Here is a 16,636-nt window from a genome sequence, read left to right on the forward strand (position 1 = left end):
ATAATAGGCATGACTGAAATGGAGACGACAAAAACAGGTGAGATCTTTCTAAGTAACAAATACAAACTGTTATATTCAGGCAATAACAATCAGGGAAAATAAGCAGTAGCTATGGTATTCAATACTAAATACAAGGCTAATCTTCTTGAATGGCAGGTAATATCAAGTAGAATGATATGGACAAATATCAGAATGGGGAATTGGACAATGAGACTTATTTGTGCTTATGGTCCACAGAAGGTTCTACTAAGGAAGAAATGGAGGAATTTTTTGAGGCATTAGAGAAGGCAACTGACACAATGAAAAAGGGAAAGTTGGTCCTTGTTGGAGATTTAAACATCAAAGTAGGAAATGATTACCAGGCATATACAAATGTTTTGGGAAAATTTGGAGAAAAAAGCAAAGCTAATAATAATGGCAAATACCTGTTGGATTTCTGCTTACGACATGGACTGGTTATTACTAACACAATGCTCCAACATAAAATGTGCAAAAATTCACATGGAGAGAAGAGGCAAGGAATAAGAAAAGTCTCATTGACTATGTTATTGTTGATAGTGATGTTTTCTCACTGGTGCAGGACACTAGAGTGTACAGAGGATTTGAAATTTGAAGTGATCACCATTTAGACTTGAGCAGGATAAAACTGAATTAGATATTGAAAAGAAGAGCAGATAAGAAAGTTTTAAAATGAAACAAATTTGAACAGCTTTCAGAGGTGAATTGTAGACTCAAATACACAAACATTATTCAAGAAAAAAATTAGAGCTAAAAAAACAAGGAAAAAAACATTGGAGATTCAGTGGAAAATCTTGAAGAAAACATTTACTGATTTAGAGGCATGTGGTGAGGTTGTCTGTAAGGATAGAAAAATCTGAACCCCATGGAGGACTGAAGAAGTTAAAGATGCAATAAAGAAAATTAAAAAAAAAAAGCATATTGAAACTTCCTGGCAAGTAAGACAGCTAGTGCTAGAGAATACAGAGAAAAATGCAAGAAAATGCTGTGAAAAACTTTCTAAACAAAAGTCATGGAAAGAAGACAGAAAATAAATATCAGGAACGTGGCAAAATATTCTTTTAAAAATGGAGGCTATTGAAAAAGCTTAGAAATGGAGGAAAGAGTACTGGAAAATGAGTCAAAGGTGATATGAAAACTGAAGATAACGATATTCTAGATGCCTGGAGTAATTACTTTGAAAGATTGCTAAATGAAACAAAAAGTGTCATTACTGTTGTAGATAACTCCCAACAGGAATAGAGTCAGGAACACTTATGCATACTTGAAGTAGAAAAGCCATGAAAAATTTGAAATGTAGAAAGGCAGCTGGAGTAGATGAAATTTGACCAGAAATGCTCAAATATGGAGGCAGAAAAGTTTTATAGTGCTGTAAAATTTTATGCCTCCATAATTCAGAAGGCTTGGTCAGAGGGTTGAATTCTAGATGATTGCAGTAGAACTCTCATAGTACCCATCTAGAAAAAGGGAAATAAAACAATGTGAGAATTACAGAGGTACTTCTCTACTGAAGTGTCCCTGGTAAGATTTATACAAGTATACTTGAAAAATTGGAAGGGAAGCTTGGTGAAGAACAAGCTGGATTCAGGCCAAATAGAGGTTGTTGGGATCAGATTGTAACTATATGATAAATAGTTGAGAAATCTTGGGAATATAACAAGGATTTGTATTTAAGTTTTGCAGATTTGGAAACGGCATATGAGAAGGTAGCAAGAGGAAATCTCTTCAAAATTCTTGCAGTTATATGGTGCACATGGAACATTATGTAGAGCAATAGATAATCTCCATTTAAGCTGTTGGTTAGCAGTTAAAACTGAAGGAAGTACAGGATGATGGTTTGATGTTAAATCAGGTGTGCAACAAGGAATGACATTATGCACTGTTATTCATTATCTATATGGATCACATTATGAAGGAAAGTGGTATTAAATCTGATATCAAAATTGGCAATGTTATTCTTAGCTGTTTACTTTATGCAGATGATGTTATACTTCTAAAGAAATCCAGTACAAGTCTTCAAGATTCCCTGACTAAATTGAATAACAATTGTAATAAATTTGGTATGAAAATCAGCAATAAAAAGGCAAAGGCAATGAAAATGGGCATTGAAAATGTCAACTGTATCCTGAATGGTGAATCTATACAACAAGTAAAACATTTCACCTATTTAGGCACAATTTTTAGTGAAGATGGTAAATTCAATGGAAATAGACAACAGAATAAATTTATATGGAATAAGAAAGAAATTAGCCAAACACTAAATGAACTGTACAAGACAGTGTTCAAACCAGTTTTAACTTATGGATCTGAAAGAAAGGTTAGAAATAAAACACTGGATCAAAGACTGGAGACCTCAGATATGAGAGCTCTGAGAAAAATTAGTGGTGTGAAAAGATAGCATCAATGGCAGTATCACATTAAAAATGAGGATATTAGGAAAGAACTTGCCATTGTTAGCATTCAGGAATGTGGAGCTAAACTCAAGAGGTATTGTTCTTGCCAGTTGGCAGGGAAAAAATCCAGAGGAAGATGTAAATGGACTGATGCAGTAAAAAGTGTCTTAAACAACAGAAATATGAGATATGATAATGTTGGTGTCTTAGCGGATAAGAGATTAATTTGGAGGAAAATTGTTGATCAGAAGTTAGTCATGGTGTAACATTTTCATGTAGTACTATCACAAATATCTTGTATAACCAGCCTGGCTGGCCAATTAGTTAGAGTATCTGCTCTCCAACCAAAAGGCTCGAATCCCGCAGTGGGCATGGATGCTTGTGATTGTCTGTGGAAATACCAGTGGTGGTCGGCGGTAGATGGTGTTGGTGTAGTTGCAGTCAGTTGGTGATCGAATGGTGGAGACGGTGTTGTAGAGCAGGTGCCCTCCCTTGATGAGTCCTTGGACTCCCTTGAGGTGTCAAATAATAATAATAACCCCTGAAGGTACATATCAGGAATTGGATGATGATGATCCACCAATTCCTTCAAAATGGCTATTTAAAAGTTACTAATAAATTTCTCTTCTCTGAGAAACTAACTTGTATGACTGCAAAAATATATTATAAAGGCACTATTTCCTTACCTTACAATGGCAGAGTTCCAAGATATATAATAAAACTGCTAATTCAAATTCATTTTAAAATTGCTTTTAAACCTGTTCACACTCTACAGAATTTTCTACCTTCACCAAAATACAGCTTTTTGAAAAATACCCTGGGGTATACAAGATTCACATAACTGTGGCAAGGCATATATCAGACAGATTGCTAGAAGTTTTGATATCAGAAGAAAAAGAGCACCACGGTAATTCAGTATAAAAGGAAAGAAAAAAAAAAGGTTGAATGTACACATTTTCTCAGGACATCATCAAACAGATTGATCTGCTGTATTTAGAGGACAATTTTTTTTTTCAAGGATATTTATGGAATCCTGAGAGGGTGTCAGATCACATATCACCTTAAACAGGAACTAGGACTTCATTTTTCAAGACATTCAGAATTCTGTTATATGTTTTTGTAACTCATCTTTGTATTACAAGGAACATTTCATGCATCTTGTACCAAATGATGCTAGATGGACTGGATTTATGGTTGTTGTGGTCCCTAAACTATAACAGTTAAGAGATTCCCCCACATACTGAGTAAATTTTAGGTTATATATATATGAGGCAGAGGCTCCATGTAATGTGAAGTCCTGTAGCTTGTTTAGCTTATACATTAATATAGCCCTGGCTATTAGAAGGATTTAGATTTTTTTTTTTTTTTTTTTTTTTTTTGTATATTCTCTAGTATGTTTATCTTCTTGATGAAGTTTGTAATTCTACTAGTTCTATCTATTAGTTTGTAAACAGTAAAACACGTAGAAGTTTTGTTTTATGCTATAATAAAACTACAAGTGAAATCCTGCAAATATAGTTTTAGAGTTTGATTTGGTGACCAGTGATAATATGCAATGATATCACAGTTAAAGACTTAACAATTTATGAATAGGGATGTTATACACAGTCTCACCATAATGCTTGTGGCTGCATAAGCATGGAATGGTGGTACTGACATACAATGTAATTCATCTTTGGTGTAAAAAAATCAGATTTTCTAATATATATGTGCTTTTTCTGAAAGATCTTAATGTACATAAGAATAATCCTATTATGATTTTCATCAGGTTTGTTTAGGTTGATAATTATTGAGTACTTTGTTATCAGTAGCTATATTTTGCAGTATTATAATAGAGATTGCTTGTACATCCCTATTCATATATATTTATAAGATTATTTAAAGAATTATGTGGACTAGGGAGGTTTGCTGTACATTTCATTTTTGATTGTGAAATAGATGAAAAAATTTATAAGATTATTTAAAGAATTATGTGGGCTAGGGAGGTTTGCTGTACATTTCATTTTTGATTGTGAAATAGATGAAACAAGAGCAGGAACATACAGTAAGAGGAGAAAGACCCTTGGAGTGAATAGATCACTGTTATATCTATTATCTTTTAATTCACAGTCTTTTTGACTGTGAACATGTGTACTATATTAATGGACTGCAGAACTGTGCTAAGGAAGTGAATGAGATTTGAGATCAAGTGGTGATAGCTGACAGTAGACTAAAGCTTAGATTTCCACATCATTGTGATATGGAAACACTGGAGAAGATTCAGAAATGAGTAACTAAGGCAATATCAAGATTCTGAAATGTTGGTTAAGGAGAAAGAGGTTTAAGGAATGCAAATTACAGAGTTCAGTAGACAGCAGAAAAAAAGAGGTGATGATATGACAGAGATGTTTAAGTTAGTGAGGCGATTTTATCAGATCAATACAGATGGGATTATGAAAATAGTAGAAAGTGACAGGGGAAGAACTAGTGACCATCCCTGTAAGTTGTGCATAAGTGTGGTAAAAAATAGTGTGAAGAATATATATATTTTTTTTTTTAGCAAAGAGAATTGTGGATGAATGGAACACATTACCAGAATATGTTGTCAATACAGGAAGTTAAGGGCTCTAAAGTTTAATATGATAAATATGTTGTTACTTGAGTGAACCTCCTACAATGAATCTGTTGACTCTATGGACATTGTGATAACAATAATATCCATGCAAAGTCACTCTTGTATGGACATTATTATTATTTCTCCTTGTCATAATGTGGCCTTGAAAGTACCTTCCACATTCAACTACTTGGACTCCCCCCCCCCTCTTGGCAGTGATAGCTGACAGTAGACTAAAGCTTAGATTTCCACATCATTGTGATATGGAAACACTGGAGAAGATTCATTGTTCCAGTTGACTAGGAAACTTCCTGATTCATTACTAGTAGGCATTACCAACAGGTTTAGGATCCGTGAACTACCCAGTGGCCAAAATACAGCACAATCTTACAGCTTATTTAGAGAATCAAACCTCCTTGAAATGGAGGATGTTTGGCCCTCTAAGTATATTTGGCATGCTCTTGAAGGGTATTACTAACAGTGCATAGAGAAGAAGAGGAAATAGAAATTAGTACCCTTGCTTTGGAGACATAACATGACATTTTCCACTTCATACCTCAAACAAGCAGGGTGGTGGTGTTTCACTAGGTGATGAAAGTCATTTACTATCTAGTGGGTCTAATTGGCATTTTCTCCAACTGGGAAGATATCCTTTTGAAGTAGGAATGATAGCTGGGTTGTACATTTCATTTTTGATTGTGAAATAGTTGAAAAGTGAGTAGGAACATGCAGCAAGAGAAGAGGAGACATCTTGGACATAATACCATAAAAGAGTGACCAGTTTCTATGTCATGGCCTTCAAAGTACCTCCCACATGCAACTATTTAGACCTTCCCCCTTTGGGCATGATCTGGCATAGTATGTGGCAATGAGATTATGTGCCACCTGACCTGGAAAGTTTCCTGATTCATTACTGGCAGGCATTACCAGAGTTCAGGGTCCATCTGCTATCTAGCAGCCAGACTGTAGCACCATTTTACATCATATTTAAAGAACCAAACTCCATCCCCCCACCCCCTTGAAACAGAGAAAGATTTAGATCTCTAAACTGAAGGTTATCACTAACAGTGCATGGAGAAGAAGAGGAGGAAAGACAGAAACCAGTACCCCCTGTCCTAGAGACTGAACGTGACATTCTCCACTTCATGTGTCTAATAAGCAGGGTGGTGGTATTTCACTTGGTGATGAAAGTCATCTACTATCTAGTGGATCTAGGCAGCGTTTCCTCCAACTAGGCCATAGTCCCCTTTTGTAGAAACAGGGAGCAGATGCATGTTGCACACTGCCTGCCCACTAGTGGCCAGTATGTCTTTTGTCCTCCAGAAATTTTGAATTTTTGCCACATGCAAACTCATCAACCAAATCAGCCTACTTTCATCATTTGCTAAAGATAAAATTCCTTCTGTGTGCTGAGGCATAAGTGCTGTGAGGACATCATGATGAAGGTTTAATGGAATATTTACAGCACTAGGAAATGATTAAAACTAATTTTAATGCTTCCAATATTTCATCTCAGTCATTGAGACATCTTCAGGAATTACAAATAACTCTTGTAACACACACTCAATTAAAATACAATACTAAAAAAAAAGTAAACAGTGAGGTGCTGTCAAAGCATACCAATATATCTGTATTACTTAAAGTTAGATTTTCAATCAAGGTTTTAAATGGGTAGAGATTTTTATATAGGATGTGGTAAGTCCAGTGAGAGGGGGGGGGGGGCTGGAAGTTAGCCAGCTGCTTTGACAGTTTATAGCATGGTGCATCAGTGGCATCTACTATAGGTTTTGGTGGGGGTGGGGAGTTACGTTTGTGGATTTTTAACAAACCATATATTTGGGGGGGGGGGTAAAGAAAATTGAAAGGCTTGAGTCTTCAGGAGGATACTTTAAGTAAGTTTTTTAATTTTTTAACTAGTGCTTTTCTGGGATATTGCTCTAGTGGGATGTAAGTAGCACGATCTCAGAGAATAATCTCCATTTTTTGATTATATTCCATGGCATTAAGGATGACTGTGGCATTACCCTTATCTGCTCTGGTGATGATGATACTTTTTTTTTCATAATTTTCTGAGAGCTGCGAGTTGGCAGGAAGATAAATTACTTTTTGGCAGTGACAAGTGGGTGAAGATATTGGCAACATCAAGTCTGTTGTTATTGCTATTTCTGGTGCTAAGCGACTGATTCCACGTTCGATGTCGAACATTATATCTAGTAATGGCCCTTCTTTCGGTGTGATGGCAAAATTGTAACCGAGGCTTAAGGCACTGATGGCATCTTCGTTGAGCCTTTTTGAAGATAGATTCACTACTGTCTGGAGCAGTTGTGGTTTAGATTAACACAGGTTGTTATACTTTTTGATGTGCTTATTTTTTCTTGTTTGGAATTCTTTCTGTGTGGAAGCTTCTGAGATGTCCAAGAGAACAGACCAAAGTTCAGGTTTGAGTATCGCAGAGAGCTCTGATTGTAAAGAGCTCATGGTAGCATTTGTTGCAGAGAAAGGTTGGCACATGTTGTGGTGATTTGCTCTCATAGTAGTGCAAGGCTGGCATGTTTATATATACGGAGGGCTTTTTTTTGACTGAAATTTGATTTTTAGTTTAACGCAGTTAGGTATCACTCTTTTGTCCCAACATCTTTCTAAAAAACGCCAGCTAATTTAATTGTCTACATAAGTATAGTTTTGACTTATTGTATTGTCTTGATTTGCATGCTATTTCTTCACTATTGTGTTATATTTGAGTGTGTGTTACAAGAGTTATTTGTAATCCCTGAAGACGTCTCAGCAACTGAGACAAAATATTGGAAGCATTAAAATTAGTTTTAATCCCTTCCTACTGCTATAATAAATATTCCATTAAACCTCCAACATGATAAAATTCCTTCATTGTTGCTACCTGGCACCTACCAAATTCTATGTGGCTGCTACTTATCCTAATTTAGACAAAAGGGCCAATCCATTATAAAATATTTCAAAACACCAATCATAAATTCAAATGACTGAAGTTGCAGAACGTGTAAATAATAACACAAGCCATAAAAGTACCTACGAATTCCAATACGTCTTCAAAGAGTGCTGAGGTTCTTCTACGCCATCTCAACCTAAACTTCCACAACAGACTACACATGCCCGAAATTTGAGAGATCATTATTAGCAAATCTTTACCATAATCATTTATTTATTTTGATTTTTTTAACCCAATAGTGTAACAGTTTGTAACTTAGCACTCTCACAACTGCACACGAACAGATAACTATTGTTTATCATGCACAGTCTTAATCTGTTGTGTTCAAATTTTCCATTGTGTATTCAACATTGGAGATAGCTAGTGATAAACAAACTGAAATCATATATTATATTTATGGCTATTTAGCTTATTTTTGTTTAGGAGTGCCCCCTATTATAACATCATTGGCTTTTTTACTCAAATTTTAGGGCATTACTGATGTTTTATATAAAAGGATATATGAAGAATATATATATAGGAGGAAAAATTTGGACATGCCTTTGTAGGATGTTGTTGGCTGTCTTCTTATTTAGCGGCATCCTAGCGTGTGGCAATATACATTCATCTGCTGTTAAAGGAAGGAAGTGTGATTGAAAGGAATGGGGGTTGGAAAAAGTGGGGGTAGAGAAATGTGGGAGAATTACTGGTGAGGTAAGGAGTATGTGCCTCACTAATAATTTTCAGGACTGGGCAACTCGTATATAGAAGCTAATGAAACTTCCAACAACTATCTCTAATTCAGAGTATTTTAGTAATAAGGTGGGACACCTTTTGGCAACTCGTATATGAAAATATGACTTCTGCATTACTTCAACCTTGGTATCACCTTTGGGTCTGGCTCCCACTGATGAGACCTCAATAAAAGTCGAAACCAGTCTTGGTAGTGACCTTTCTCATAATGTATAGCATTATACATGTCCATAAGGATATGAGCTTTACATTATGAGATACTAAGCAATTGATGTGAAGTCATTAGCTTTTATATACGAGTTGCCCAGTCCTGAAAATACAATACTTCAGATGCAACTTGGATAAAGGATTAAACCAAGAATATAATTTCTTGTACAACCAAGCAGAAAAACTTCCAACTTGACAGGAACTTATAATTTTATTTTTATCAATAGTTTACCATAGCATAAGCAAACAATAAAGTATTATTATTAGGTATTATTTCTGGGAAAATTCCCATGTTACTCCTCTTGAAAACTATTATTTTTACGGATATTTTTGCCTGTTTTTGTTTAGGAGTGTCCCTTATTTTAAAAACATTGGCTTTTTACTCAAGAATTCTTAGGGCATTATAGGTGTATTTTAAAGATAAATATATGCAGAATGAAGACAACCTAACATCCAAACAAGGTATGTGCAAAATCTCTACTTACTTCTGCTGTTAGGCTGTTAAAAAGGGAGGGGAGGGTTTAGGAAACGTGGAGGCAGTTGAGACAAGGTGGGAAAGTAATTTGAAAACCCGTTTTTTTAAAAAAATAATATACATATTATTATATTTAAGGGCGCTTCTTTGGGGAAGAGTTTTATGGGAAACAGGGGCAGGGAGAACATTAACGGGGTGCGAGCCATTTCAATCGTGCTATCATCATCGGAACATTTCGGGATAAGTGTAGGGCTATGTCATGTCGGCTTGGTGTTTCTGCCTTTAAGGTGCTTGTGTTTTCGCCTACTGGTCAGAGTCGTGACCTAATTTTTATGTCGTGGAGCTTCCAACACTCGGAGATTAAATCGGATATTATTAAATATAATAATATATATGTATGTATATATATATTATTTTTTTTAAAAAACCTGGGTTTTCAAATTAATTTCCCACCTTTCCTCAACCCCCCTCTCCCCACGTTTCCTAATCCCCTCCCCTTTTAACAGCCTAACAGCAAAAGTAGACAACCTAACATCCAAGCAAGGTATGTGCAAAATCTCTTCCTCTACTAGTCTACATATATTTATCTTTAAAATACACCTAAAATGCCCTAAGAATTCTTGAGTAAAAAGCCAATGTTTTTAAAATAAGTGACACTCCTAAACAAAAACAGGCAAAAATAGCCGTAAAAGTAATAGTTTTTAAGAGGAGTGACATGGGAATTTTTCCTGATATAATATCTATATTTACTTGTGTTTTGTAACCGTACAACCTTTCATCCATTGGCTCTCTACTCAAAAAACCACCCTTCCATCACAAAACAAAACAAAAAAAAAAAAAAAAGCACTAAAATAGGATATTTTTAGTGCAAGCACCAAACACAAGCCTATGTCATGAACTCACGTCATGCATAAGTTTTACAAAAAAAAACATACTAGAAAACCATCCTAACATACACTGCACAAAAAATACACATAATATTCCTTAAAAATTGCCTCAATCACAACATCACACCAAAATTTGCGACAGTATGCGGAAACCGCTCAATTCTGGAAATAAAAAAAATTGCTACCGGGCATCATGTGCACTCATCAAACAGGCCATACATGACAGATTTAAAAAGAAAAATCAAGCATATTCATACATTCACCAAACAAAACGCAGATTGAAAACTTTACTGATCCCAAAAAATGGGCAGTTTTTTTGGAAAGTACCCAAACACACATCAACAACTACATGCAATTAATAGAAGTCCAACACGCAAAAAAATGGAATTCCATTTACCAAATACACAATACATGTAGCTTGTAATTCTTCGGATATTACCACCTCGCGACCCACACAAGGCAATTCCATCATAACCACACACTCAATTCTGGAAATAAAAAAAATTGCTACCGGGCATCACGCGCACTCATCAAACAGGCCATACATGACAGATTTAAAAAGAAAAATCAAGCATATTCATACATTCACCAAACAAAACGCAGATTGAAAACTTTACTGATCCCAAAAAATGGGCAGTTTTTTTGGAAAGTACCCAACTTTCCAAAAAACTACACGCAATTAATAGAAGTCCAACACGCAAAAAAATGGAATGCCCTAACAGGTACCAAATACACAATACGTGTAGCTTGTAATCCTTTGGATATTACCACCTCGCGACCCACACAAAGCAATTCCATCATAACCACACACCCGACGAAATCACCATCCTGAACAAAGGACTAAACTTTGCTGTATCCCCAAAATATGTACCGAGCAAGGACATCATTATTGAAGTCCAAACAAAACTTGAAAATGACCCAAACAGAGAAAGAATATTCCAGAAAATAAACATCATAAATAGCAAAATAATAGTAAAACCCAACATTACTCCCAACTTACAAAAAGCCTTATCATCTTTAAAAATGAACTCAAATATAATGATCACAAAAGCAGACAAAGGGGATACAGTAGTCATCATAAACCAAACCGATTACCACAACAAAATAACGGCCATCTTAAATGACCAACACATCTACCAAAAAATCCAAAATGATCCCACCCTGACCCCATAAAACAAATCAACAACACCCTACATACCTTAAAAAATCAAAACAAGATAGACAAAATCACAATGAAAAATACAACACTCCACAACACATGCAGCCCTTGTATGTTCGGGAACATCAAAACCCACAAAGACGGCTACCCAATATGGCCTATAGTCTCCTACAACACCACCACCACCACAGCACCATTATTGAAATTCGTAGCCAAACTTATCAAACCATTACTCACAACGTCAAACTCTATGATAAAAAATATGGACGACCTATTCCAGAAAATAAATAACATAACCTTATTCCATGAAGACGTTCTCACCTCATTGGATGCAATATCATTATAGACTAACGTGGACATCCCCAGAACATTAGATGTCGCACACACTACTCTATGATAAAAAATATGGACGACCTATTCCAGAAAATAAATAACATTACCTTATCCCAGGAAGACATTCTCATCTCATTGGATGCAACATCATTATAGACTAATGTGGACATCCCCAGAACGTTAGACGTCGCACACACTACTCACAGAGGACCACACCCTGCGCGCACACACACGCACACACACACACACACAAAATTAACACCTAATGACATCATAAACTTGATCAAACTCATAATATCAGCTAACTTCTTAAGTTCAACAACAACATGTATGTTCAAATTTTCAGTCTCCCTATGGGCCAAAACATCAGCAGACAACTAGCGGAATTATTCCTGGTGGCACAGGTAGAATCACTCCTACTCCCCCTCCCTCCGGCATCACATTTTATGGCAGATACGTGGATGACATTCTATGCATTAGAGAACCAATACACATCACCACCTTACAAGCATCCCTTAACAATTACAGCAACAGACTAAAATTCACCATAGAAACCGAAGAGAACAAATCCATCAATTTCTTAAACATGACATTAATCAGAACTAACAACAAAATAGTCACGAAAATATATCACAAACCCATGCATATCGGAAACTACCTCCATTTCAGTTCATACCATCCATATTCAGTTAAAAAATCGGTCATCCTATCACAATTTATAAATGCTTACAAATTCTCAACTAACCGTAATTATCTCAACATGGAATTAAAGAATTTAACACAGATTTTTAAAAATCGCAACTATCCCACACAACTAATAAATTAAGCAAACAGAACAGCAAAAACCTGTCAAAACAACCCAACAACCAAAACGGACTTCTCAACAAGAAAGGTTATCAAACTGCCATACATCCAGAATACATAAAAAGCCTACAAATACATTTTCAAATACACAGACTATAAGCTAGTATTCACCATGAACCAAAAATTAGCAACTCTTCTAAAACCCACTAAATCTCTCTCTCACACACACACACACACACACACACACAAAGAAATATTAGAACACCACAATGTAGTCTACAAATTTCCCTGCCAAAAAGACTGTGATATCACCTACACTGGTTCTACCATCAGGTCTTTATGGGCTAGACTACAAGAACACTTCCGTGACTGTAACATCCCTATTCCAGAACATTTAAATACAAAAAAACACAACATCAAAAAGAAAAATAGAATACAGAGTACAGGGAAGACAGAAATAGCGGTTCACACCCTTGAACAGAAACATACCTCACAAATTGACAAGGCCATAATAATAGACAAACAAGACAATGAAATAATGCTTAGAATATCGGAAATGATAGCCATAAAATGTGACGAAAACTCAATCAACATCCACTGACCCTACTTAATCTCCGAGTGTTGGAAGCTCCACAACATAAAAATTAGGTCACGACTCTGAACAATAGGCAATAACACAAGCACCTCAAAGGCAGAAACACCAAACTGACATGACATAGCCCTACACTTATCCCGAAATGTTCCGATGACGATAGCACAATCGAAATGATTCGCACCCCGTTAATGCTTCCCCCACCCATTTCCCATAAAACCCTTCCCCAAAGAAGCGCCATTAAATATAATAATATATACAGGGTGTTCGGGATAAATTTGACATATTTATAATTAATTATATTTTTCCGTAAGTTACATGTATTAACACACACTTCTCTTCATTTAAAAGTTTGGACCCTTCTTCATTCATATACAAGATGTCAGAAAGGATGGATAGCTGGAACCCACCTGAATCATGGAAGAGAATAACTTGTATCATGATGATTCGTGCCCGCCATCAAAATAAGGATATTACGACTGCTGCCCAATGCTCCCTGAATACAGTAAAAATAATCAGGCATGAACTAGAGACTTGCAATGGTGACTACGAGGATGTAGCAAGAAGAAAGATCCCTAGCAGACGATCTGATTGCGTTCGTACAGCAGAATTCCTCGCAAATCTGCAGGAACAGGTGTTGAAGAACCCTGGCATTGGAATTCGGGCTTTGTTCGTGGAGTTGCTAACTGTAGTCAAGCCCTGGATAACAAGGGTAGCCAATGGTAGGCCGTATGTATGGCAGCAGGATTCGGCCCCTTGCCACACCTCTGGGAAAAGTCAAAAATGGTTGTCTGAAAATTTCTACGACTTCACCAGTCCAAATGTTTGGCCTCCAAACTCCCCAGACCTTAACCCCATGGATTATTTTGTATGGGGTGCAGTTGAAAAAGACACCAATCGCACTTCCAGTAATACAAAAGCCCAGTTAATGGATAAAATTAAAACAATTTTTGCGGCCCTTCCCAGGGAGACTGTAGCATCAGCTTGTTCGAGGTTCCGAAGCAGAATTGAAGCTGTGATCGATGCTAATGGTGGTTATTTTGAGTAAATCTTGTTGATAGTATTGTAATTAACTCTGCCTGTAATGTTTTTTTGTCAATTCATTAAATTTAATAGATACAAAGAAGATTTTCTTTTTCCTTACGAAACTGTCAAATTTATCCCGAACACCCTGTATATATTATTTTTAAAAAAAACCCGGATTTTCATATTAATTTCCCACCTTGTCTCAACCCCTCCCACGTTTCCCAACTCCCCCCTCCCCTTTTAATAGCCTAACAGCAGAAGTATGCAGAACGAAGACAACCTAACATCCAAACAAGGTATGTGCAAAATCTCTTCCTCTACCAGTCTGCATATATTTATCTTTAAAATACACCTATAATGCCCTAAGAATTCTTGAGTAAAAAGCCAATGTTTTTAAAATAAGGGACACTCCTAAACGAAAACAGGCAAAAATAGCCGTAAAAATAATAATTATTATTAGTATTATTCATTCACAAAAAGATGGGCTAACTCACACAAAATACATTGATACATACCAATACTGGTGGCACATCTGCAATTTCATGATATTCTTTTATTCTTTCTTCTCTTGTTTCCTGTACAGTGATATATTAATATTTTAATAATGTTAGGTAGATTAGAATAACTTTGGAAAGAGTTATAGAATTAACTTCCTTTCCTTTATTCTGAATAATAACATGTAAACACAGTTGAAAATATTTAAGATGTATTAATTACAAATATTTCGATTCCTACATCATGGATCATCATCATTGCAAAATAGTTTGAAATTAAAAAAAAAAAAAAATTAAACAATGAATTATGTACAGTTGCAAGACAGTCACGTAATTAATCCATCTCAATTAAATATTTTCAACTGTGTTTACATCTTACTTATTCCTTTCCTATGTTTAAATTAGCTAAGGTAAATCATTACAAGATTCAAATGTTTTCCTGATGATGATGATGAGGAGGAGGTAAATGAGAAAGAATAGCAAACAGAACAAATTATTCAATAAGCCTGAACTCAGGCCCAGCTGGTGGCGTGTGCGAAGTGTGCAATATACACAGGTGCCACAGAAGAAAAGGTGCTAAAAGATGTCAAAAAATATGAGATAAGAGTTTAAAAGAACAACGAATGGTACATATAATTATGAATGTACGTTGTCTTCCGTTCGGGCCCCTTCAGATCTTCCCAGAAACGAACAAATAAATTCTGAAATTGTATCCTGGACCTGGCCTTTTTCCTAAAATTAATAATAGAGAAAAGAAGAGAATACAATTTAGAAACACATACTGCATTTATTGACTTTGAAAAAGCATTTGACAAAGTTAAAAGAAACATATTAAAAGAAAGACAAATACCAAATAATATCCTAAAAGCTATCACAAGTATATATGAAAATAATCAATTACAAATAAGATTAAATCACGAGCTATCATATACGAGAGAGATAAACCAAGGGGTCCGACAGGGATGTCCCCTCTCAGCAACTTTTTATAATATGTACTTAAATGAAATAATAATAAAAAATGGAATAAAAATTTACATCAAGGAATTAAACTTTCTACTACAGTAAACTTAAACACTCTCCTCTTTGCCGATGACCAAATAATAATTACAAATTCTGAAGATATACAGAAAGCTATTTTAGATCTAAATAAGATAGCCAAAGATTATGGTATGATAATATCAACAGAAAAATCAAAAACTATGGCCTTTAAAGGACAAGATCCAGCAAGAACTAAAATAGTAATAGATAACAAGATCTTAGAACAGGTGAATTCATTTAACTACCTAGGATGCATGATCACATATGAAAATAAAAAAGATATAAAACGTAAAAATTGCAAAATATTTAAAAATAACAGGTGTAATTAACTCTATATTTAAACCAAACCAGACTTAATGTATTATATACTTTTATTCAGCTCTTTATTGTAAATATAGTAGTTCAGGCAGCACCGGTGCCTAGTATTTTTCTTGTGTGTGCGATTAATGTTCAGCATCTTTCCAAAAAAGTTTTTTTTTTTGAATAAAGTGTGAATAAAACGTTCAGGAAATGAAAAACAAATGAAAAATGCTTTACAGTATAATGTTGCCTACGGATTAGTCCTGCTAAATACAAATTTTTTTTACGTGGAACTCAACATTTAATCATAAGTTGATTTATGATACACCAAAAAATAAAGAACTATTTTAGTTATATTTTCTTTAATTTTAATCAAAAATTACAGTGATATAATCGGGTCCAGGATACATCATCATCATCATGCTTATCAAGGATTTAGGCCTAGCATGGCCTGTTCCGGCCTTAGAAGTCATCGTTGAATCGTTTAAGAGGACGTCCTGGTTTTCTTTTTCCTAATGGCTTGTTTTGGTAATCATTCTGTTTTCATTCTTTGAATCTGTTCCATCCATTTATGTTTATATTTTTTAATTTTTTTCTATTACTGGTTCTTGGTATAATTC

The 16,636-nt window shown here is 35.3% G+C and overlaps 1 protein-coding gene across 1 annotated transcript in view; it reads right to left on the reverse strand.

Annotated features, from left to right (window-relative positions):
• Positions 1-16,636, reverse strand: part of LOC150103957 (alpha-aspartyl dipeptidase) — a 155,411-nt gene that overhangs the window by 15,091 nt on the left and 123,684 nt on the right. The window contains exon 6 of the mRNA XM_090397202.1: positions 14,700-14,759. Coding sequence (XP_090253328.1) covers positions 14,700-14,759 — 60 coding nt within the window. The remainder of the gene's footprint in view (positions 1-14,699; positions 14,760-16,636) is intronic.

Source organism: Typopeltis vanoorti, chromosome 8, assembly GCF_054136105.1.
Source record: "Typopeltis vanoorti isolate ZY-2024b chromosome 8, IOZ_Tvanoo_1.0, whole genome shotgun sequence".
Classification (NCBI taxonomy): Eukaryota; Metazoa; Arthropoda; class Arachnida; order Uropygi; family Thelyphonidae; genus Typopeltis; species Typopeltis vanoorti.